Genomic DNA, 23,509 nt, shown 5'->3' on the forward strand with positions numbered 1-23,509 from the left:
AAAAAAAAAAAAAAAAAAAAAAAAAAAAAAAAAAAAAAAAAAAAAAAGAGGAAGATTGAAGTTTCCCATTATTCATAAAAGATTAACATTAATTTTCTTCTTCTTTTTTGAAAATTTTTAATCACTTTTAGGAAAATGGGAGAGGTGGAAGATGAAAGGAGAGGAAGGAAGAAAGGGGCCATGGCAGCCACCCCAACCCTCCATTCCCGCACCCAATCATCATTTGGTAATCATATCTTAGCTTATTACGACGTAGTATCCTGTACTGAGTTGGAATAGATCAGATCATCAGAAATATGAAATTCATCATGTTCTTTAATTTGCAGAAGACAATTTGGAGAAGATGACGACAGATGATTTTTCCGGCAGAAGAATGCGAAAATGTTATTCCGACAACAGTGGTAACAGATGTAGCCCTGATGATGAGCAACCACCGGCCTCCGCCGCCGCAAAACCAACAAAAAACCGCCGGCGGCCTCTCCAGAAACGGTCATTATCATGTTCAAATCGCCTCCATCATCTATTCTCTCCGAAAGACATTAACGCCATCATTTTATCCTCGGAGGACGCGCGGTTACAATGTTCCACAATAATTATCGCGCTGCTGGTAGTTATGTCTTGCGTCAGCGTCCCTCACGGCATGACAAAGTCTAACAACGTCATCGCCTCCAGGCCTCTCTACATAATTATCCTAACTGACGTCACCATCGTGGTGGCTCGGCTGTTAATCCTGGGCAAGCCGGAAGAACCCGACACGGCGGCCGGCGCCCTCAATGAAGACGATGATGAGGAGTATAACTGGTCACAAGCATTTGCAATGCTGGAAATAGGATTGGTGCTCTATCAGACCATTCGTGCTCTCTTCATGGACTGCAGCTTTTATCTTGTCGTAGTTTTGTGTGGCCTTTCTCTCTTGTAGATTCTGCCACCATTATATATATATATATATGATAAGTTTAGAAAGTAGTTATGAACAGATACAACATTGTAAGAGTCAGTAGTATTCAATATATATATATATAGTAAAAAAAAACACAAACAACTCATCAAGAAAGCGACGGTGCACGTACAAGAACATGGAATGGAATATATATGTGGTTGGGGTTGTGTTAAACGCAATCTTTAGATTGTTTTCGTATCTAATAACCTCAGTAATTAGTAATTAGTCAAGAAAACTGATTGATTAAGATAGGCCAAGGGAAAACAGGCATATATATATATATATACTAGAATAGGCTTTGCGTTTGCGTCTTATCTACGTTGGACGACAGACATACATTCATTCATTCTCAACAAGTGGTCGGAAGCTTCGTCTGGCAAAGGCCACACAACCAATATAATATTGTTTTATTATGTCTGGATTCACGTATAATCGAAGATCACTCGTTATATGTGTGCCAATCGTGTATAAGAGAAGAAAATGTGAAATTATTTTATGTGTAACAAGAGAGTTCAGAATATGCTGATTCTCAATTCTCTCTTGTCTTCCACACAACACAGTACAAAAGCGATGCCTTTCGGCCTCACTTTCCACAAATGAATCAATCCAAAGTAACATAAAAAGGAGTAATATATTTCCCTTCCTCCATTGTGGGATGATCTCAACTTCTGAACCATTTCTTTCTCTTCCATCAAGAAATGTGTTACCCTCATCCTTACTGGGTTCGACTCCACGAATCTGGCAAAGGCGACAGGGAGTCACCTTTGCCAGCCGAGGAGGCAAGGGAAGAGGCGGCAAGGGCAAGAGTCGTACCTGGAGGAGCTCGGGCTGTTAGCGGTGGGGCAAAGAAGCACTGTCTCTGCTCTCCAACGAACCATCCAGGATCATTCAGATGTAGACTCCATCATAAAGAATATAAATGGGGTTGTCAACTCACAGCCAAACACAGTCAGTAGAGTGCATGCTATCTCTGTGTTTTTCAGTTCTCTTAATAAGTTAATATCTACAAGATTGTTAGTTACTTTATGGTAGTGGGGAAAAGGAATTTAATAACCATAAAACAAAAGACAGGACTTTGGCAAATATGTACTATATTCATTGATTCCATGACGAAAGAATGAAAACGCATGCTAGTAGCATGTTATTCACAATAAGTTTCTCACAGACATGACAAACTTTCATAGTTACATCAACAAGGAATGTTTACGTATCCATGCATCTAAATCCCGAAAGCTTCATCTGTACTGCGGCAGCATAGAGCAAAGGAGATGCAATGACTTGGTTGCATCAGTTGGCTTCCATACAAAGCTCCACCTCGGCGCCAAAAGCCATATTACTGTCCAACAAGGAAAAGATAAATGTTGATCAGGAACTTTTAAATTGTACAATACCAATACAGTGATGGATTGGTTAGTAATCTGCATAATGGCAAAAGCAGCAATCTTTATGTATACCAATAAGGTTCTATGACTTTAATGTTGTTGGTTTTGTAGGTCAATGATTGAATTCCTATATCTAATAAATGAGTATGTTTATGCATCATGCAGATTGCTGAACTATACTCCATCTAATTTCTGATATAAACCATTCCTCCATATAAATTCGAAGCAAGATGGACATTATGAGAAACTAAGGAAGGTAGACTAAACATCTCACCTCAGGGTAACAATTTTGATGGGAGATAGTCTCATTCTTCGTATCTACAACAATTTCACACGATACTTTCCCCTGCAACAAAGATGATGTGGAAATAAGATGCACTGTCTTGAATCTTGATAGGCATTGAGAATTGAATCAGAAGCTATTAACTATTTACTATAGATAGGGGAAGCAGCAGAACAAAAGAAAAGAAAGGGCACGAGAAAGCAACATGTTGAGCATTTGCCAGAAGCAAGTTTTACTTTTTATATAAGGCACCACCAAAGTAAGTACAACTAACCAAAGAGAATAACTTGCAAACAGATAGATGGCCACTGCTGCATTGAAGATGCAATGAAGTGATGTACTAAGGAGAACCAATCTTATCCATAATTAACTTAGTCTATCTAAACAAGCTCCCCATCAAAGTGCACTACTATCAGCATCGGCATGGTTTATTGCAATACAAAAAGCTAGAAGAATGAAAGAAATACATATAAATGCGTCCTCTACAGAACTGAAAATATCTAATCATTCTCCGTGTGGTCACAAAAGAGGCAGCTCGCTTATGCCAATAATTGAATCCAACCAGCACGCTGAATGAAGTTTTGTCAATAGTATATTGAACTCCAACTCCATTAACCATCAAGCTCACAAATCACTACCCTAACTCGAGTATTCCCATATTTCATATTTGCATGGACTTTTACCCTCAGATACTAAAAAGGTTGGCATAACTAGAAAGTTTCAAGTTTTTGTTTTCATAAACCCTAACACACAAATTGATCTCTAGACTATATCACTAAACTAACTCAAAATTTCTTTTTTTTTTTTCATACATGAAAATTAATCTTGAGACCTTTTAGTGAGAATCCAAACCTATATCAATGAACTACCTCAAAAGTTGTCAATTTTTTGTCAAAAGCGAATTGATCTCAAGACCTTTTAGTGAGAATCTCAAACCTATGTCCTAAGCAAAGTTTCAATTTGTAAGACTCCTAAGCTCCGCATTAATTAACAATGGCTACCGATATTTATCAGCTAAAAATAAATGACAAACAATCCAATCCTCTTGACAAAAGCTGAATTTAGCAATATAATGAAGAAAGGTTTCATATTTCTTAGTTGTTATGAAATGTGATAGGAAGAAGAAAAGGAGAATGACCTGTAAAGGAAGGTCCAGCAAGAACAATCCCAGCTGGCCACTGATCTCAGTAACGGTATCGAACGTAACCGAACCCCTAGCGACGTCCTCGATCAACGGCAGCACGTCGGTTATAATTTCAACCCCTTTCAGTTGCAGCGTAGCGTTAATGTAGGAAGAAGCCCTGGCTTTAAGGTGGCCCTCCTCCGACGTGACGTATCCGAGCCGCTTTCTCCGGTAGGCGATCGAAACGACTAGTGCGTTGTAATCAACGGAATAGAAATCTCTGTTTTGGACCTTAACGATCAGGTCCAGCGAAATGTCTAGGGAGGGCGGGAAGGGGTGAACTCTGAAGCCGCGTAGTCTGAGGCGTGAAACGGAAACTCCGGGGTCGGAGGGCCAGAGGAGGAAGACGGTCACGGCAAGGAGGAGAAGTCCGGCGGAGTAAATCAGGCGGCGGCGGCACGTGCGGCTTATGTAGGAATGCGAACGATAGTAATTTGGTAGAACAATGATGTATTGTGGCGTCTGGGGCTCCGCCGGGAGAGGATGGAAATAGCGTTCTTGAGTTGAGCACGACGGTGGCGGCGACTCGGAATGTCTTGATGACGTCATCTTCGCCGCACTGGTTTTCACTTTTCGGGCCAATGGAGCAGAGACACAGAGATATAATAGAATATAGGTAGAGGAAGGTGGTGAGGTGGGCCCAGGTAACATTCTCCCAATCTCCCACACCATTTTTTAACAATTATACTTTTAGCCCCAAATTAAATGATAATAATGTATTCACCCCTTTAAGTCGCAAGTTCAATTTTCAGTGGAAGTAATTTATAGGCTTTCTGTGTATTTAAGTAATGACTAATAATTTCTTTCGTCATTTAGAACTTTTATTACACTAAAGTGTACTTACTCTTTGTATTCTTTTTTATATAGTTTTATCGAAACATTCAATATCAAACTGTACACTTCTAGACACTAGGCGCAAAAGGCAAATTTGTTACCCTTTGTATTTGACAATGGACTATAGGAGTAAGGTTTACTTGTCTTTGCGTGTACGACATAGTTTTCCTTTATTTTCATTGGTAAATTATACGGACTCCACCTTTGTGTCACAACATGACAACCTAAATAGAATATTATCCTAGGAAGGGACAAGCTATTTCAATCAAGCCCTACAGAAGAAGAATGAAAGAAGATTACTTCAAAGATTATCAGAGACTGAGAGCCTTCACAGAAGGAATTAGCATCATCTACTGTAAACTAGTAATTCTGATTTCATTCACACAAGCAAGAAGCAACTTGGGAAGATGAAAAGTTCATTCAAGGAACTCAGTACCCTATTGAAAATTACATAGTAAAATCACATCACATTGTTTTTGGGTTTCTCAGCACACAAAATGACAGAACACAATACAATGTAATGTATTTTGAGTAAAGGGTTTCTCAGCACACAAAATGACAGAACACAATACAATGTAATGTATTTTGAGTAAATTATGAACAACGCAAAATCTTGTGAGGGCCAAACATTACCCGGTTATGTGCTCTCTCTGTTAAGCGGATGTGTGATGGACTCCAAAGTCTGGTACATAATTGAACAAGCACGAGAAAATTCTGACATTGCACGAAAAAGTTCGGGCAGGCCTGTTCTTAAACTAGTCAGTGACTTCACTCTGACCTGCATACACTGCCTCAGGTAGGCCTCCTCCTCCTCTTTCAACCTCTGCTTCAGTGCTTCTAGCTGTAGTTGTCGATCGATTACATTTTGATCCTCGTGAGCTCCATCTTGTTCTGTGTCATCGTTTGGCGTTCTCCGTTGCATATACTTATGATACCAGTCCTCAAATTGCCTGGTCTTCTTGTCAAGCTCCTTTTGTGTATCCTTACACCTGTCCTTCAATTTCATCTCATCTACTTGATGTTGCACAATGGTATTTACAACAGCAGAAAAGCTATAAATAGCTGTTTTAGCAAGCTCATCAGGAAGCTTCTCAATCAGATCTTGCCAGGCATGCAGAAGTGCAAGAATTGGAGGGTTCTGGGGCCTTTGTGGGGATGAAACCTTTTCCTTCAGATTTGTATCAATAGGAACCAGATTTAGCTTCAACCAACAGTTCAGGCCTCTAATATATTCCTTCTGGTGGATTATCATTTTCTCAAACTGTGAATGCCACTCTTGTACAACAACGCCTAGCTGGTAAGTGCGTTCATAGTGGTGCTCACTTGTTTCTTTGGGGGACTGCGACATATCCAGAGACCTCAGAGCTAACACAATCTGACATTGGCTCTCATGATGTCCCTTCATGGTCTCCCACATTCTAGCCATCCTGAAGTCAGCACAAACTATTCAGGCAACGATACCATGGTCTGACAAAATACCAGGAGGACATACACCACAAAAATATACGATAAAGGGAAAGAGAAGACTAGAAGAGTCAAATTTGCAACACCTAATCAGTATACAGCTAATAACAATATTCAGCTTTGTTTTGATAAATTACAGAAGATCAATATCCATAGTGGAAGTGTTTCAGTAGTTCAATTTCTGAGGGTTATTGAGCAAGGTCAAATAGAACATTTAAAAAGTTAAGAACACCACACCAAATGGCCAAAAAGGGGGGTTTTTTTTTTAATTAAAGGATTTTAAAGTAACTTTCTAAACAAATGAGCAGGAATTCTTCTATTGTTTTCAGTTTGTTATATGGACTTTAGCAAGCAGATATACTTAAAACCAATCCACTGCTAAGGAGGATAAAGTAGGTTAAGACCACTTCTATTCAATAATAATCCAAATTATAGACCTATGGCATAAATGAAACCAAAAAACCTAACTGCCTATACCATCTTCAAAACATTGGAAATTAAAAAACTAATATAACAAAAGGAGAAGGGCATTTAACATGCAAACATTTTGAAGAATGAGAACTTACGCCTCAACAAGTGATTTTAATTTTGGATAAAGTTGGTCATCACGTAAGCGGTTTATTTCTGAAACAGTTGAATCCATAGATTGCATGTCAACAATATATCTTGTATGCAAGTGGCTAACTGTTGCCTTCATTCTCTCTAATGCTTCTGTATTTGTCCCCCGCTTCTTTAGCTTATTTAGTGAAGCGACCTTTCTTTGATACTCAAGTTTCATTTGCTCACCCGCCTAATGCAACACCACCAATGAACACAAAGAGATGAATGCAAAATAAATATTGAAGAATACATGGGAAGAAGGTTTTAAGTACATGACTGTTTCTTATTAGAACTCTGTTGAAATGCAATTGCAACATACAAATGCCAACTGGGGAGCACATGGCACTGAATTAGAACCATGAATTTAAAAATTAGTTAAAATATTCAGAAAAAATTCATCATTTTTTAAATGAATACAAGAATTTTTAAAAAGAACAAAGTAGAGGTTTTCTACTTATCCAAGATGGCTTAATGATTGATTCTACAAAAGAACTCCCCAAAAGTCACCTTCCTTCTGCACCTTCTTCTATATTGAAAGGGCAGAAAATTGAGAGATTCAAGAAGAAAATGATCAAAATGTCGAAATGCACATACCTTAACCTCATCATAGAGCTTTTTCTCCCATGCTAGCATCTTGTCTAGTACAGTGGCATGTGTTTCATTTTCTTCTGAATCAAAGTCATCTTTCCCATCATCTTGATTTGGCATGCCTTTGAAGGACTTATTCCATGTAATGACACGCATGACTTTTGTAGCATGATCAACATGCCCTATGAAGTAAAAATTGCAGTGAATTATATGGCAGCAAAAGATTGGAAAAACTCATCCAAACTTTGGAAGCACAAGATATAGCCCACCAACTCTAAAATTTCCACAAATGGCATCTTAAGATTTCTTTCCCACCAATAGTGACAAAGTAAAACTTCAACATCTACCAACAATTCCAACACAGACAAAAGTAACTATACTAATAATCAAGCCATCTACTAATCTTTTCCATACACTCAATATAGCATAAACTCCAGCAACAGATAAATTCTACAGTGTATATCTAATCAGATTTAGTTTCTTTCCCAAGTTTCCTTAGAACAAAGAACATTTTCATCAAAATTAGATACCAAGTAAGAAATTTAATTGCTACCTTTAGGATCAGCAAAGTTTGAGTGATAATGCAATCGATTTGCCTCGAGCATCTTGGATACTTCATGAGCACTTTCTGATGCCCGGAGGAAATAATCATCGAGTTCGGAAAATATCTGTAGAAGATTTGCAGGCTGCCCGGATTTCTTTTTACCCTCAGGTGGAGCTTGAACTTTCACTCTTTTTGCAACCTTTGTGGCTGCTGCCTGAGGGGGAGGCGGCTGTGTTGGAGGCTCTGCAACTTTCTCTGCCACCTCAGTTGCCTCTTCTTTACCACTTCTCCTACTACCACCGTTGCTTGCATCATTTGCCCTTCTTTTAGCCTCTTCCTCCAACAGCTTCCGCTGAAGCTCCTCTCTTTCAACTCGGCCCTCATCCACGTCCGCCAGTGTAGGTCCCGCATCGTTACCCCAGGAGAAAAAGTCCCAGTTATCATGGAGCGGAGGCGACGGCGGCATTGGAATACTCTGCGGCGGCGTCCGCGGCGGCGAAGGCGGCGTAGGCGGCGGCAGGTCCTCCTCATGTGCATTATGCGAAGCAGACCCTCTCCCCCCAATTCCACCACCGCCACTACTTTTACTACTCCGATGCTTCAGTCCATGAACACTTTCATCCTCAATATCCTCCTCCGTCTCCTCAATAATCGGGTCTTCGTGCTTCAAGTCGGGCGTCGGTATGGAGATCTCCGGCATAGTGGCGGCGCGCTGCAGAGGAGACGGCGTGAAGAAAGGAAGAGGCGGGGGAGGAAGGGGTGGGGGAGGGGGAAGGTCATAGTTGGAACTCATAGAAGGCGGGATTCCCACGGAGCTTCCGGGAACGGATGAAGATCCGGAAGTTGAAGCGGCGGCAGCAGCAGCAGAAGTGAATTGAGCTTCACCGTCTGCGTAATCATGGAGCGCAGCGCCAGTATTCTTCAAGGAAACAGCGTAGCTGGAGTGCGCCGCCGCAAAAGCGTTCCGCGACGCCACCGCCTCCTTCATGTACATCTTCCGCTCCTTGCATCTGGCCACCGTCTCTTCGTTCTCGATCTTCGATTGCGTACACCCCATCGGAACCCCAACCTAATACATAAACCTCTATACTACATATATTTACACATATAGATACAGAAAACGGGAAAGTTCTCACAAACACATAGAACAGAACGTCTAAGATTTGATCAAACTGAAATCTATTGCAGAATTGACGAGAACAGAGCGGAGGGGAAGGAGAAAAAGAAGAGATTGAGAGAGAAAATCAGAATATTTGAAAGACTCACTCTGCTACTTTTTACTTTTGTCTGGAGACCAAAAACACCAGTGAAGGGGAAGCCCCATGATTCCCATCTATAACGGCGTCGTTTTATTATAATTAACTAACAACCTTCCTCTATAATATATCATCAGATTCCGTTTTCTATGCCTAATTCAATAACAATTACTGTTTTATCTCAGGATGATATCATGATTGGGCAGTTACTTTACTACTCCATAGTAATTAAACTACAAATATTAATTAATACGTCTGCAGATTTGAATAACATCTTATGTGTCATCACTTTTGAAGTTGTATGTGTTTGACAAATCACCTAAAATTAATGGCGTTATACCCTATATAGCTGAAAATACTATAAAGGTGTGTATGTATGTGTTTGACAAATCACCTAATAGCGTCCACCTTCTATATAACTAATATTATAGGGGTAGCGTCCACCTTCTATATAACTAATATTATAAGGGTGCGTGGACAGTTCAGTTGGTCACAGAGATGCAGCGATGCTCTTCCGAGGCGTGGGGATGGGGTTGGGGATTTAATCTTTTGGGAAGAAAATACTATAGGGGTGTGTTGGTTTAGGTTCTGCAGTCGTTTTCTTTGTGCATTATTCCCTTGTAAAAAAACAAACCATACAAAAAAACAATTACAAGCAGATTGAAAAAGATATGCGTTTTGATGAGCAGCTTTTTAATGTCAACTAAAGTAGCTTTAGGTAGAAGAGTGGGAGCCCATTCGGATATTATTGTATCATATTGCATGTGAAGTCTTCATGCCCATCTCATCCCCCCCTTGGTTAGATGGCAAGGATTATGTGATGACTTTTTTCTGCCAAATTGATATTCATTTAATCAATATGTATAGTGTGCCATCAAACTTTCAAAGTTTGGTGTAACTTCACACTGACATTAACACTTATGTTTGTGTGTTTAGCATATTGTAATATATTCTGCTATGATCACAAGACATTGACAGTTCTGTTAGTAGTAGATGCAGAGAGGATTTGAAACAATGAAGCATTTCATACTTTCTATCTGTAACTCTATAAGATATAGAATCTGAGCTTTTGTACAGATCACATGTTTACTTACAATGATTCCTGATGATAAGGCCTATCATGCAAACAAATTAAAGAATATATATATCTGTGATGAGAATCAAACTATGTAAGAATTTAACATTCTGCAGCAAGAACTGCATCATTCTTTCATGCTTGCTCTGGCAGCTGCCAACAGAGCGACGAGGTCGTCATAATCTGGCAGCTTTGGATGGACATGTCCTTTTGGATTACACGTCTCAGCGTGATATGAGACCGATCTGGCATGCCCTTTTGGAAGTTCAGTTGGACTTGATTGTTGCGTTTCAATTGGGAGGGAGTTTGATCTACTTGGAGAGGCATCTACTGATCTTCGGTTTGGGATTCTGCTGGAGCTAGCTTCGTTTTGTTCGGATGATGGCTTTGTTTCTGTGTCTGGTTTACCAGCTGCACTGTTTTTTCTGCTGTAATGGTCCAAAAGTGAGTCCAATTTTTTCATCTCTTCATCTCTCTGATTGCTGTCTTCATCTCTTGAACTCAGTCTCTCATCACTAAGTGCCCGGTTTCGTATCCTCCTAACTGATTTTGGCTTTGGCCTGGCTTCTTTATCATCACTGTCTTTTTCCTGGCCTTTTTGTTCATGAACATCCCTACCCAAAGCACCTTTCATTTTTTCTTCTCTTGATTTAGTGTAGGGAGGGGGGATTGGATTATGATATACTGGCGCCTCAGATTCTCTTTCAGGATCTCTATTGGAAAGATGATGATTCTCTCCTTTCTTCTGAGCTTTTTCATCTTCATTGCCATTCATGAACGAGTCCTGCAAATCACCCAATTTGCAGAGAAAAATGACAATAAATGCATCGTCTCTAGACATGAAATTGACATGAAACTTGCCAAAAAGCTTACTTGTTCAATTGCAGGTGGCTTATACAACTGCTGTTCCAAGGCCTTTGAATTCCAGTCTATACCCCACTCAGATGCTATATCTTGCATCAACTGAAGCTTCATATCTTTGGATGGTCTCAAAGACTTGAGCTTTTCAACAAACTAGGGAAAAACAACATTCATTTCAGAATTGCAAAGAACAATAAAACAAATGGGATAGAATTGCAGCACACATTCAAGCCATAGCTACCTCTTTGTAAACGAAACAATCGAGGGCATTGCCATATCTCTCAGCAAATATGGTTCTCAGATAGCGCAATTCTGGCACGTCGCCAAATCTTGCTGCTGCAAACATCAAAGTCGACACGGCTTCCTTGCAATCCTCAGGGCATTCCCTGCAGTAAAGTTAGATATATTCATACAGCTGAGCATTGAAAAGAAAGGCAACAAAGTTGTAAACTTGATCTCTTTAGTCTGCCATGACAGACAACATGAAATGGTAAACAACAGGCCAAAACAAACTAGGCGCTTGGTATCTCTCAGAGTTTGAGAAGAAGCATAAAAACATCATTGTCAACTTCCATAATAGGTACCACACAGTACAATAATCAAACATGTTACATACCTCTGTTTACTCATGATTGAAAGATTGCTTGAGATCTGTTCACAATACTCATCCAATAAATCATAACACCTTGAGTGGTTGAGTTCAACAAGAAGATCTTCACACTGTTTCATCATAGACAGAAATTGTAAGTATGAGAATTGCAGTCTCCTAAAAATCAAGAAAATCTTATCGGAAATGCCAGAGACCGAAAAAAAAAAAAACAAAAAAAACAAAAAACAAAAAAGTAAAATTCTTACCCTTCCATATGCATTCGTATCTAAATCATTCTTGAGAAGGTCCGCAATATCATTCCTTAAATACTTCTGCATTGCATTCCTCTTTCTCCGTATCAAATCTACGCGAGTCTTGGTCAGCTTGATTCCCGCCTTGCTATAACCAAAAATACCATAGAAACATTACCATATCAACCCAAGAAATTAAAACTAAAAAAATATATAATAATAATAATTATAAACTCATACTGGCAATATGAATTCATTAATTTACCATTTGGAATAGAACTTTCCCTTTAACCAAGCGTCAAACATTTTCTTTTCTTTTGTTTTCCGGTATTACCTAAACCGAAAGAACAGAGAAATAAATCACCAAGATTTATAGAAGTCGAAAAATTGTGCTATAAAAACGCATTCAAGTAACGAAAAGAATCCGACTTCGAGACCTCACCATGAAAGAAAAGAAAAGAACCTTAGAGCTAGGAAGCAAAAATTGCGGGGGTGATCTGAGTACGTTTCGTTCTGAGGAGCTTCCACGCACTTACTTGATGAAGAAGATTGAAATTGCGAAATCTTGAGGCGAACGAAGCTAGAGGACGGAGAACTTGCGAAAACTCGACCGCGAATGATTATGATCAGCCCGCAACAGCCTCCATTTATGGAGGAGGAGAGAGAGAGAGAACAGAGATGAAAATTTTAGCAGAGAATCTTGTGAAGAGAGAGAGCGGAAAGGAGGGAGAGAAAAGCGAGAGAGAATGCAGGGCTTTCCGCCACGTCAGCACCCACTTTCTGTTAATGGCGCTCTCACAACTGTCGTCGTTGAATTGACAACGGTATCCTCGGACTCTACGACTGGTTTCTTCTAATTCGGCGCCAAGCTGAAGGGTAGATTGGGATTGAGCGTTAAGGCAACTCGGTTCCTTTTCGATTACGAAGTTGGCGAGCCGGGAACTATTTAACGAGACCATAAGTAAATAAGTAATGTATTACCTCATAATTATTAGGTACATAATATAACTTTACAATATATAACGTACATTGTAAGGTTTTTAATTTTTTTTTTTTTAGTATAGTATAATATGACATAATATAATATAATATAATATTATGGTATGCTTAACATATGAAATTAAAGAAACAAATTTAATATTTTTAATTTGAGAAAAAATAGCATTTCCCTTAACTAATTAACCGCATTTTCGTGTAATGGCATCTAAAAAGGAGGGTTAGTTGTAGTTTAAAATTACAATTGCGACATTATAGGATAAAATGTTTTAAACAAAACGTGATTAAGGTTGACTACATGATGCATTACAGTAGTTGAAACTCTGGTTAGTTTGAAGAAAAACATGCTAATTATTTACATGCATGTTATATGGTAACTTGGTGGAAGAAAATGGTCAAATCAATTCTCGTCTGCGACCTTGTAGTTATATACTAATAATTCATTTACTATTCTTCATAAAAGGGCTTATTTTATTGCAAAGAAAAAGAAAAAATGAAAAATAAAAAGATGGATGAGGCAGGATTCATGGCTGGAAAACAGCACAGAATTCATTGCATGGTCCACATATGTATCTTACTTGCTGACGAAGCAAGCGGCTGAACCGGCCGGCCTGCATTTGTTGGATTGCCTCCTTCCATCTGTTGCGTGCATTACTGACTGGGTAACCAGCAGCACAAAAGAATGAATTAAAGGACAAAAAGAAAAAAAAAAAAAAAAAAAAAAAAAAAGCAAATTATTATTATCTATATATTACTCAATTTTAAGGGCAAATGGCATTGTATATATATATTTCGGAAAAGTATAGGAAAGGTACGGTAGCTTTGTCATCACTATATACATGCGTTTGTGATTTGTTTAGTACTAAACAAGTTTGGATTGTTGTGTAAATTAGTATTAAAATCTGCTAATGATAATTCAACATTATTTTCTATCTGCGGGCCTCTATCGCTTCCTTAGCTTAAATAACAACCATGAACGTAACCACCCTTGTGCTTGCAAATCTTTTTCCTTTTTTTTTTTCTTTTGCTTATATAACGCTTATAAAGCACCACCATCTTCTTGTGCATTGCATGTTTAACTTTGGTCGTCTATAAATAGAAATGATAATGATATTTTAATAAATAATAAGTATTGACAAATTAATTAATAAGGAACTGGATGGCATACTTATTTCAAGTCATAGAGCCAATCCTCAATTTTATAGAGTTTAGTTTTAGGACATCAACCCAGAAGACTATATTAATTTGTTGATAATGATGTAAATGCATCCATATATGAGACTCAGAGTTTGTTATCTGCTGACAAAAAATGTTACTATTTTTTTTCTTAGTTAATATCCAATTTAGTTATCGGTTATAGTGATTTTTTCGATTTAGTCCTTCATAATTTTTTGTGCTTAATTAAGTCTTGATGGTTTTCTTATTTTATTGTAATGTCTTTAATTTCCGGTATAAAAAAGATGTTAAGATCTTTGAAAGAGAAACATCAAAAGCAGCCAGCTAGGGACAGCTTGCTTTTCTTTGTTGCGTCAATCGGGTTTAGGAATTAGAATTACAGTTGTCTACCACCCAGCACTTAGAATATAAATTAGGTATAATACCTATGACTAAATATAACCTCGTAGCTTAATTATATGCAGGCATAACTCAAATCGCATAGTAAATTTTCTTAATGGAAGAGTTGTAACCAAAGCACCTGGGAGGCAGGGGGTAATTAGTAGTTAATTACCTAATCAACGGAAAATTGGTTAGCTAGCTGGTCATTGTCATATGATTATCACTTTTAGGGAAGAAAAAAGTATCACTCGCAAGTCAACGATATGATGCTGGGAGATTTATGGGTTAGCACCTTCGAACATGGGATGTTCTGGGTCTTAATTACATCAAATTAATGTCGATTAACATTTCATACTAGTTGAATTATGAACCCGAACTACTTAAAAATTCGGGTCAATAATCTATAGAGTTCGATGAGTAATAAAATAATAATGCTTGTATTGAATAATGATGTTGAAGGTTTAAGTATATTTACAAATTACATAGAATTTAACAAAATTTTAGTACTAGATTATGTTTGGTATAACTTATAACTTATTTATCTTTATTAATTTACAAATATAACACCGTATACTATTTATTAATTAAAATTTTAATATCTTAATTTATAATTTTATGTTTTTTTTTAACTTATCAACAAATTCAACAATTAATTTAGTCAAATAATTTAATTTAAAATTTTTTAAGATAGTTTAATTTCAATTAATTAGAAAGGTAATGAATGTAGAGACAATGATATTGGTCGCGGGAACAAATCAAGCTTGTATAAAGACTTGAGTATTGATTACAAAGAGGATTTGAGATGTTTCAACAAGACCATGACCACCATATTTAAACTAATTTACTCCCTAACGACCTCACGAGAATAGAGTGAGAGGATGGGACCTCTTTACTGCGTCCAATGCACCTCCCACACTTGCTCACGAGCTACCCTTAGATCACGGAGGTCGAGCCCAAAGCTCGGCCTTGGCCTTGGACCCAAAAGGCATTGAGCATTGAGCTCAATGATCCTTGGTCCCCAAGGCTACCGAGCCGAGCATAGGGCTCGGTGGCCTTGGGTCTCAAGGCATTGGGCATTGAGCTATGCCCTTGAGGCCACGAGGCGGCCGGTTGAGGGGCACCCTAGAGCGAACTGAATTTCCTTACCTTTGATTGATTTCTTCTAGACCCAACTCACTCCTCATATATGATATATCTATCAAAACCGTAGTTGGTAATTTGTTTTTACCCTAGTAGGTGCATGATTACATGCTCCCCTTATTCATTTACTAATCAATGTTACGGTTGGTCAGTTGCAATGGGTAAGTAATCAACGTTATAAAGTAATTAAGTAAAAGCAATCAATATTTTATTTTAAATGTGTCTATGAAGCATTATAAGACCTAATACAACAAATGAAAAAGTTACACTTTTAGCTTCCAAAGAGAACTTTAATTCATTAAAAATTTAATAATTAATAATTAATACTATAATTTTTGGAAAAAAAATATATTTAATCTTTAACTTGCATTTTATATTAATTAAAATTATACTTTATATTTGTACGCAACCCTTTTAAGTGTCCCAAATTCAACACAAATTAGATGAAAAATAGAGTAAAGAAATGAATGACAAATTTTGCGTAAAAATTAAGTTATGAAAATTACCAGCTTTTTTTCCCTAAACTAGGCCAAACTCGATACATTTCTTGTCAAATCTGCATCATGAAAAAATGGCTCCCTTTACCTAGCACGGAACAATTAGTTAGCAAATTCTAAGGTAAAAAATTTGACTCTTGTAATAATATGCCATATTAAAGAGGTTAAATCAAATTTTCGTCTCAAGTATAAATTAAATTTTACATATATAACTCAGGGCGAATTTTAAATAATTTTACAATATAAGAATACTGATGATTGTATATCCCCAATAAACTTTTCCTCATTTGTAATAAGTTAAATAGTTAATGGCAATAGAGAAGTGGTTGGGCAATAGTAGTAGAAAGTTAGCAGGTAAATGATTGTAAACAAAAATAAATAAATAAATAAAAACGTGACCAAAAAGACGTGGCCCAAAGATGTTGTGTATAGTGGGCTGGTACAATAATCGACCGACATATTCATGGCATTCTTCTGGCCCATTTATGTCTTATCGAACAAAATTTTCTAACCAATTACCAACCTCACCTACAAACTGCTTTGCATAAAATGGTTAGGCCACAGTGCCACACACTAACAGCGCCGCTAAATCCCCTTAATTAAGACAGTTGAAAAAAGGCATTAGGTAACTCAGTTGACGGAACAAATACAATCTCGTTACGTTGCATAAACGAACTATTGATGTTGTTATTGCTGTCAAAAATTAAAGAAGAAATAAGCTAGAAATGAAGCTATCTCTCTTCATCGATATGATCAATCTTGACGACGACACTGACGGCTCCGTGATGTTAGAAAAGTATACTACGTACTGGCCTGGGGGCTGGGGAATTACTAATTAGCTACCAAAAGCATCGCAAAAAGTGAATGAGAAAATGGAACAAATAATTATTATTATTATTCTCGCCGCCGACGAGGTCGTTCCTGACCAGCCGCTCCAAGCTATCCAGGTTCCGAGGAAGAAGATCGCTGTAGTACAACAACGTTGTCATTGTCGACGCCGGCCGTCTCGCCAGCTCCGCCATTGTTCTCGCCACTGACTGAAACATCAAAGCCACCACACACTGCACATACAAAACCTAACATATATATATTTCCCTGCCGGAATAACAACAATAATCAAAACCACACAACAAAAAGAACAATGCCGTATATATATACCATGATGTTTTGAATCGATCTGAGAAAAATGGAAGCAAGCTAAGCTTGCTAGCTTAGGTTGTTGAGCTGCTTAACTTATAATAATAATGTTGCGAGTGAGTTTAGGTTCTATATATACTGGAGATGGAGTGCGTGGTTTTGTAGTGTGGCATGCTAAAACGTTGGGCGACGCTTTGGACATCTCGACAAACCTACGCTAATTGTCATGGCATACCATCATTTTCATAATGCTTAATTATAATAATAATTTACTTCTTCTTTTTTCGGCATCAAACATATAATGTCTCAGGTAACTTATAATAATAAATCACTATTTAAATGTATGCATTAGATAAATTTGACTTCACTCTTATGTATTCGGTAATAATTTACAAATTACACACTTGCAGTGAAAAGATTATGTCACTGCACGCGAGATAATGTATCTGAGCAAGATTTGTAACATTCACTTGTATCAGGTGCAATTTTGGCCTTATAACATATTAACATCATTAAAGATTTGTAAGAGATTGGAGATTGAAGACTAATTATATTATATATGGAATATTATTTGTGAGTTGGTAGGATTATTATTAGGTGAAAACCAGAAGGTAGGAAAGAAATGGGACAAAAAGGATATGTGGGGCCCATTATATTTGCAGGGTCGAACGTGCACGTGGCTCCTTCACATGAGGTTGGGAAGAGGGATTTTGAGCCAATATATGTCCAGGCCACTTCAATTCCGATATGATATAAGAACTGAATTGAAATCCTGTTGACTTTGTTATGTTACTGTGGGCGTTTCATTCTCGTATATTATATTGATATTGAATTGGGGTTCATGTTACCAACTGACATTTATGGTTAACAGTTAACTTAGTACATAATAACCTCTTCCTCAGCTGAGCTTATTCTAAATTCCCTAAAAAATTATGCTATTCACAAGAATTGCACTATAATCTCTGAGAGTTCTAAAGTAATTAAAGAAAGATCGAACAAATTTTAAAATATGTCTTAATAGTTTATATGTTTCTAACTAATTGTATAATTTATCTCGATAGAAATCAAACTTCATCTGCACTATGTCAACGTATATAATAAGGTTATTGACTCTCATGAAAATAAAGTATATTCAATTAATGTCTAGCTAGCATATATGGGAAGATGTGTGGCTTTGTTGGCGTTTGCCATTCAATTCCTGACGTTGACAAGTATTAGGAGGAGCACAAAGTAAGTGAAAAACATGAATGCTGACGGAGTGATCGAATCACAGCAATTAAGATACATGCTACTCATTCTGATCTGTCTTGCATGCATTCTTCATTGGTCAACTTATACGGTGGCCTGGGGAAGGTGAACCCCTTAGGCCTTACCTTGCATCTCTTGCTATTTGTCTTGTCATGGGCTGAGCTTGTTGGGCCGACAACAATTGACAAGGCCCAAAACCGCCGTCGTGTATGGAAGTCAAAGCTCAAATGATTCTGTGGACCCGGTCCACCTTGCAAGCTCAAATATTGCTTAGTGAATTCAAAACCTGATATTTTAATTTCGCCATTCCCCTAACACACTAAATAAATATTAATTGTGAGATTTATAATATCTTATATGTGATAAAAATTATTCATTAATTGATACGAAATATGTTGTGTAATTTAATTATAAAAAATGTTTTTTAAAAATTTACCTTTTATAAATTATCTAGTCAATGTAATTTAAATGTTTCAATTGTTCATCATCTTATTTAAATTAAATTAATATAGAAATACTATTCAATTTATTCCAATCATTTCATATTTATTATAAATATTTTTATTACGTTTTAATTTTTGTTAAATTTTTTCTCCCCACTATTCGAAATTTCTGGCTCACGCCCCTGTCTATCAATATCTAAGACCGGTTCAAAATTTTAACTAAATACGGAGTAAATACGAAATGGTTATAAATGATAATGCAACAAAAGATGAGGACAGTCACGGAATGGGATGAAGAAAGATAGTGGGATAGGGTCTAGGTGGATTGCACGACAAAAAGTGTACTAAATCGCAATCATAGTCGTACTAAGTAAAACGTGTAAAAATCTAAAACAATCATCTATCTACCTCATACAAATATACAATAATAATGAATATCTAAAAGTGGTGTCGCGGTTTTGTCCTTTCCTAGTGTCACCGCGCATTACTATTTAATATTGTAAATTTTTTCTAAAATTTCATGATATTGCAATATTGCATCAGTATTAATAAGATATACATTTTTCTGTGATAAAACACAATATCCTTAAAAAATCTTCCAAATAAGGAAATGAATAAAGACATTAAAAAGAAATACGATTTGGTCTATAAAATTAAATGTTTCATGAAATATTGTTTTGATTTAGATAATTTATAAAAATTTTACTTTATTACTCCGTATTTGAATGCAATGGTTTTTTTTTGTTTTTGTTTTTTTTTTAATATATATTACAGTAATAAGATGGGAGTAAAAACTGAAAGTGAGGAAGAAATAAAAAGAAATGGGTGGTCCTGTGGGGTCCGCAATGAAAGAGGAAGATGGCCGTTTCCTCATACTTCCCGCTCCCAACAAAATAGCAGCGGTGGCCTCTGCTTCTGGGCTCTGGCAATCCCTTTTTTAGCAAACCGCAATAATCAGTTTTCAAGAACCAATCGCTCTCCTTTCCTCTGCACTCATTCATCTCCTCTAAACTACCTAACAACCAACCAGTTTACATACACTCTAGATAAGCAATAAAATCTCACCACCCAGCCCAGCCACAAAAAAATCTGAGACAATACCCTGTTTTCATCCAACACAGTCATTTTTTCATACATTGGAAGATTGGATATGGATATGGAAAGAGGCAGCAGATACATACCATAAATCCTAACAAGGGAGATCTTAGTGTGTACCTAGTTCTGTTGTGCTTTGCAGGCAGGGAAGCCGAAGCTGTGCTGAAGGAGCTTTTGTTGTGGAATGGTAACGAGGGAGGACAGATGGATTTCTGGCCGGAGTTTCTTGCAAGCAGTTGGGGGAAAGAATTTGTGGCCGGAGGATTTGGGGGAACAGCCGGTATCATAGCTGGTTATCCCCTCGACACAATCAGAATTCGCCAGCAGCAATCAGGAGCAGGTTCGGCTTACAGCATCCTACGCGGGGTTGTTGGCTCTGAAGGTCCCCGGGCACTCTACAGGGGCATGGCTGCTCCCCTTGCCTCTGTCACCTTTCAGGTAAACTTCTTTACTTTTCCCCCTTCACATTCTCTTTCACCAATTCAATCTGGTTCTTTGACAGCAGTAATTTAGCCTTCAGAATTGACCAAACCAAAGATAGATAATCTCATCTCATTTGCCTAACAAAGTTGTTAGGCAACAGCATGACAAAAAAAGAGAGTTTAAAGCTTACACGCAAGAAAGACCACCACATTAATATAACCTAAAAGACACATTTTGACTGTGATTGAATTTTGAGATAATGCTGTTGAAAGTTAAGGTTGGCATATTTAACAAGTAAAACTACATGTTGCATTCAGAAATAGCAGCATGCGAATACAAAAAATTCAATTGTTAAAATTTCCCAGGACTTACAATGTGACAAATTTGCTTTCTTTGGTACCACAGAATGCCATGGTTTTCCAGATCTATGCATTACTCTCAAGGGCATTTGACAAGAACATTCCAGCTAGTGATCCGCCCTCATACAAAGGAGTTGCATTAGGTGGAGTTGGAACAGGAGCCATTCAGAGCCTAATCCTCAGTCCTGTTGAACTAGTGAAAATCCGCCTCCAGTTGCAGAAGAATATCTATAAGAGTAATGTTCAATCAGTTGGTCCAGTAGATGTTGCCAGACAAATATTTAGGCAAGAAGGTTGGAAAGGAATATACCGTGGATTTACCATCACCATTCTCAGAGATGCACCAGCTCACGGCTGGTACTTTTGGACGTATGAATACATGAGAGAGCAACTTCATCCTGGCTGCCGAAAGAATGGCCAAGAAACCTTCAAGACAATGCTTATAGCAGGTGGCTTTGCAGGGGTTGTTAGCTGGATAACCTGCTATCCCCTTGATGTGATCAAAACCAGACTCCAGGCTCAATCAGAGTCTACACCATTAAGATACAACGGCATTGTTGATTGCTTCAGGAGAATTGTGAAAGAAGAGGGACACAAGGTGCTCTGGCGAGGCCTGGGAACCGCAGTTGCAAGAGCATTCATAGTGAATGGTGCTGTATTTACAGCATATGAAACTGCTCTGAGATGCATCTCTAACAGCAATAATCATGCAACAATCTATACAGACAACACACCATAATATAGGACTAAACCCCTGTTTGTTGTCCATTAATAGATCAGTAAGCACCAAGCATATAGAAATGGCTATTGTAAATAGATGCCTAGTGGTATTTCTTAGAAGATTCTTCAGTACTAGACATTACAGCATATAAAAAACTACTATATAGTCAGCCAAAAGGCCAGAAAGGGAATTGGCAGCAATACAAAGAAGTTTTTAGCTCTGGGCACAAATATTATTCATATCAATGCAACTAGGTATAGGATTGAACACAACTTATGACTAAAACAGTATGAGCATATTCTAAGTCACAAGACTCAAACATGTATACACAGACACAAAACATATGGTATAAACTCATATTATTTCATTGCAAAAGCAAAGGAAGATTGCACGAAGACAAACTCTACTCAGAAAGCTACATTGTCATATTATCAATAACATCAATTTCCAAACTTATCATAAGTAAGCACTGCCAATACTTAATTGCCAGACCCTGCTCTCACTATGTTTAAGCCCGCCATAGCATCCTCTAAACCACTGCTGGCCTTGGCCAAAACGTGTGGATCATTATAGTTTCTTACAGCCTGCACAATTGCCCAAACTTTCTTGTAAGGATCCGAGCAATTGAACACCTCCGGACCCAAGAAGATGCCATCACAACCCAGCTGCATCATAATTGCAGCATCAGCAGGCGTAACGATCCCTCCGGCAGCAAAATGGACCACTGGAAGCCTAGCCATTTGCTTTGTCTGAACAACAATGTCATAAGGCGCGGCGATCTTCTTAGAGAAGGTGAAAACCTCATCTTCATCCATGTTGTTGAGGACTCTAATGTCCCCCATCACTTTCCTCACGCTGCGGATTGTATCCACAATGTTTCCTGAACCTGTTAAATCCCCTTGAGTCCGAATCATGGCTGCCCCTTCTCTCACTCTCCTCAAAGCCTCGCCGAGATCTCGAGCACCACAAACGAACGGAACTCGGAAATTGTGCTTGTTAATGAAGTGATCTTCGTCGGCAATAGCTAAGAGCTCACTTTCATCGACGTAGTCTACTCCGACAGTTTCGAGGATCTGAGCCTCCACAAAATGCCCGACCCGAGATTTAGCCATTACTGGAATAGAGACGGCCCGTTTGATTTCCTTGATGAGAGCCGGATCGGGCATCCGGGAAATTCCGCGAGAGTCGGGCTCGGAGACGATGACGCAGCAAGCTCCGGCTGACTCGGCGATCTTGGCTTGGTCGACAGTGGTGACCTCAACAATGGCTCCGCCGCGGAGCATTTGAGCAATTCCCACTTTGATAGAGAAAGGATTCTTCTTCGCATCGGTGATAGCGCTGCCGCTGTAGACCGTGACGGCACCGTCTTCTGCCATTTCTGCCAAGTGTTCGGTACAATGCGCGAGAGAAACCGATCGGTAACGTGCTTCGTGCGGAGATGATTTGATTTGATTGCGCTACTTGTGTCGGAACGAGTGGGCTGGGCGATCAAATTATTAAAACGAAGAAAAGAAGATTCGGAAGATGGGTGCGAATGTGGCGTTTAGCGAGTTCCAGAAACTTCCAGGAGGCCACGGCTTTTGATTCGGCTCGACGATGCTGGAATATGTAGAAAGTTCGATATATAATTCATAAACCGCTCATAAGCCCACAGCCCAAAGTCTATACATCTTGCCACGCCTATAATATAAATATATAATGCTGTCTTAACAACTAATTTTGATTGGCATGATGATTCAGCACCTTTTTCTTTGGAATAAAATTATATATTTATAAATTAATATTAATTTTTGTTAGACTTTAAAGTTGAATTGTAAATTCGAAAGGATAGTATTTGTAAATTTTATTTATTTTTTTAACAATGAAATCTGCAAAAAAAATTATTAAAAAAAAAAAACACGAGTCGACCCGTGAGGTCGCCAATTCACATGGAGTGAGTTAGAGTTACATGAATTCTAGCTCGCGGGTCTAATGGGTTGGCCCGCAACAACCCGTCAAAAATTAAACTTGTGGTGAAACAGATCAACCTACTTTAAGAGTACT

General features: G+C 38.1%; 5 protein-coding genes and 1 long non-coding RNA gene across 9 annotated transcripts; 1 reads left to right on the top strand and 5 right to left on the bottom strand.

Annotated features, from left to right (window-relative positions):
* Window positions 1-2,014: 2,014 nt before the first annotated feature.
* On the bottom strand, window positions 2,015-4,475 carry LOC116007460. Its single transcript, XM_031248138.1, has 3 exons — window positions 3,744-4,475; window positions 2,597-2,668; window positions 2,015-2,276 (listed from the first exon to the last, which is right to left on the bottom strand). The coding sequence occupies exons 1-3, from the start codon at window positions 4,458-4,460 to the stop codon at window positions 2,274-2,276; spliced, it is 792 nt and encodes a 263-aa protein (XP_031103998.1). The 5' UTR covers window positions 4,461-4,475; the 3' UTR covers window positions 2,015-2,273.
* A 546-nt stretch (window positions 4,476-5,021) lies between these two features.
* LOC116010139 (nitrate regulatory gene2 protein) lies at window positions 5,022-9,098 on the bottom strand. 2 transcript variants are annotated; one of them, XR_004096895.1, is made up of 5 exons: window positions 7,828-9,098; window positions 7,281-7,456; window positions 6,653-6,876; window positions 5,203-6,049; window positions 5,022-5,144 (listed from the first exon to the last, which is right to left on the bottom strand). XR_004096895.1 is itself a non-coding variant. In XM_031249409.1 (4 exons), exons 1-4 carry the CDS (start codon window positions 8,873-8,875, stop codon window positions 5,260-5,262), a joined length of 2,238 nt encoding a protein of 745 aa, XP_031105269.1. In that variant the 5' UTR covers window positions 8,876-9,098; the 3' UTR covers window positions 5,022-5,259. The 2 variants fall into 2 exon arrangements, 1 of the variants encoding a protein (XP_031105269.1); XM_031249409.1 differs by having other exon boundaries at window positions 5,022-6,049.
* A 978-nt stretch (window positions 9,099-10,076) lies between these two features.
* LOC116010630 lies at window positions 10,077-12,581 on the bottom strand. 3 transcript variants are annotated; one of them, XM_031250113.1, is made up of 7 exons: window positions 12,314-12,581; window positions 12,116-12,184; window positions 11,866-11,998; window positions 11,627-11,730; window positions 11,252-11,396; window positions 11,023-11,163; window positions 10,077-10,933 (listed from the first exon to the last, which is right to left on the bottom strand). In XM_031250113.1, the coding sequence occupies exons 2-7, from the start codon at window positions 12,154-12,156 to the stop codon at window positions 10,277-10,279; spliced, it is 1,221 nt and encodes a 406-aa protein (XP_031105973.1). In that variant the 5' UTR covers window positions 12,157-12,184; window positions 12,314-12,581; the 3' UTR covers window positions 10,077-10,276. The 3 variants fall into 3 exon arrangements, with proteins under 3 accessions (XP_031105973.1, XP_031105972.1, XP_031105974.1); XM_031250112.1 differs by having other exon boundaries at window positions 12,293-12,430; XM_031250114.1 differs by lacking the exon at window positions 12,314-12,581 and having other exon boundaries at window positions 11,866-11,994.
* A 7,007-nt stretch (window positions 12,582-19,588) lies between these two features.
* On the bottom strand, window positions 19,589-20,869 carry LOC116010163. Its single transcript, XR_004096896.1, has 2 exons — window positions 20,759-20,869; window positions 19,589-20,456 (listed from the first exon to the last, which is right to left on the bottom strand). It is a non-coding gene; the product is annotated as an uncharacterized LOC116010163 (long non-coding RNA).
* LOC116010161 (mitochondrial arginine transporter BAC2) lies at window positions 19,729-21,696 on the top strand. Its single transcript, XM_031249438.1, has 2 exons — window positions 19,729-20,401; window positions 20,792-21,696. Exons 1-2 carry the CDS (start codon window positions 20,168-20,170, stop codon window positions 21,482-21,484), a joined length of 927 nt encoding a protein of 308 aa, XP_031105298.1. The 5' UTR covers window positions 19,729-20,167; the 3' UTR covers window positions 21,485-21,696.
* A 114-nt stretch (window positions 21,697-21,810) lies between these two features.
* Window positions 21,811-23,104, bottom strand: LOC116010162 (pyridoxal 5'-phosphate synthase-like subunit PDX1.2). Its single transcript, XM_031249439.1, has one exon. It carries the CDS (start codon window positions 22,840-22,842, stop codon window positions 21,946-21,948), a length of 897 nt encoding a protein of 298 aa, XP_031105299.1. The 5' UTR covers window positions 22,843-23,104; the 3' UTR covers window positions 21,811-21,945.
* Window positions 23,105-23,509: the final 405 nt, after the last annotated feature.

The sequence above is a fragment of the Ipomoea triloba genome, chromosome 2 (assembly GCF_003576645.1).
Source record: "Ipomoea triloba cultivar NCNSP0323 chromosome 2, ASM357664v1".
NCBI lineage: Eukaryota > Viridiplantae > Streptophyta > Magnoliopsida > Solanales > Convolvulaceae > Ipomoea > Ipomoea triloba.

Bases quoted from the DNA above. Each gene is read 5' to 3' on its own strand.
- LOC116007460 (XM_031248138.1), bottom strand. From the start codon at position 4,460: ATGGTGTGGGAGATTGGGAGAATGTTACCTGGGCCCACCTCACCACCT. The intron at 2,669-3,743 runs GTCATTCTCCTT...TCTTTGTTGCAG, and splicing joins TGCTGGACCTTCCTTTACAG to GGGAAAGTATCGTGTGAAAT.
- LOC116010139 (XM_031249409.1), bottom strand. From the start codon at position 8,875: ATGGGGTGTACGCAATCGAAGATCGAGAACGAAGAGACGGTGGCCAGA. The intron at 7,457-7,827 runs GTAGCAATTAAA...TTTACTTCATAG, and splicing joins AAACTTTGCTGATCCTAAAG to GGCATGTTGATCATGCTACA. The intron at 6,050-6,652 runs GTAAGTTCTCAT...TGCTGACTTCAG, and splicing joins TTAAAATCACTTGTTGAGGC to GATGGCTAGAATGTGGGAGA.
- LOC116010630 (XM_031250113.1), bottom strand. From the start codon at position 12,156: ATGTTTGACGCTTGGTTAAAGGGAAAGTTCTATTCCAAATG. The intron at 11,397-11,626 runs GTATGTAACATG...ACTTTACTGCAG, and splicing joins TCAATCATGAGTAAACAGAG to GGAATGCCCTGAGGATTGCA. The intron at 10,934-11,022 runs GTAAGCTTTTTG...GGTGATTTGCAG, and splicing joins AGCCACCTGCAATTGAACAA to GACTCGTTCATGAATGGCAA.
- LOC116010161 (XM_031249438.1), top strand. From the start codon at position 20,168: ATGGATTTCTGGCCGGAGTTTCTTGCAAGCAGTTGGGGGAAAGAATTT. The intron at 20,402-20,791 runs GTAAACTTCTTT...TTGGTACCACAG, and splicing joins TTGCCTCTGTCACCTTTCAG to AATGCCATGGTTTTCCAGAT.
- LOC116010162 (XM_031249439.1), bottom strand. From the start codon at position 22,842: ATGGCAGAAGACGGTGCCGTCACGGTCTACAGCGGCAGCGCTATCACC.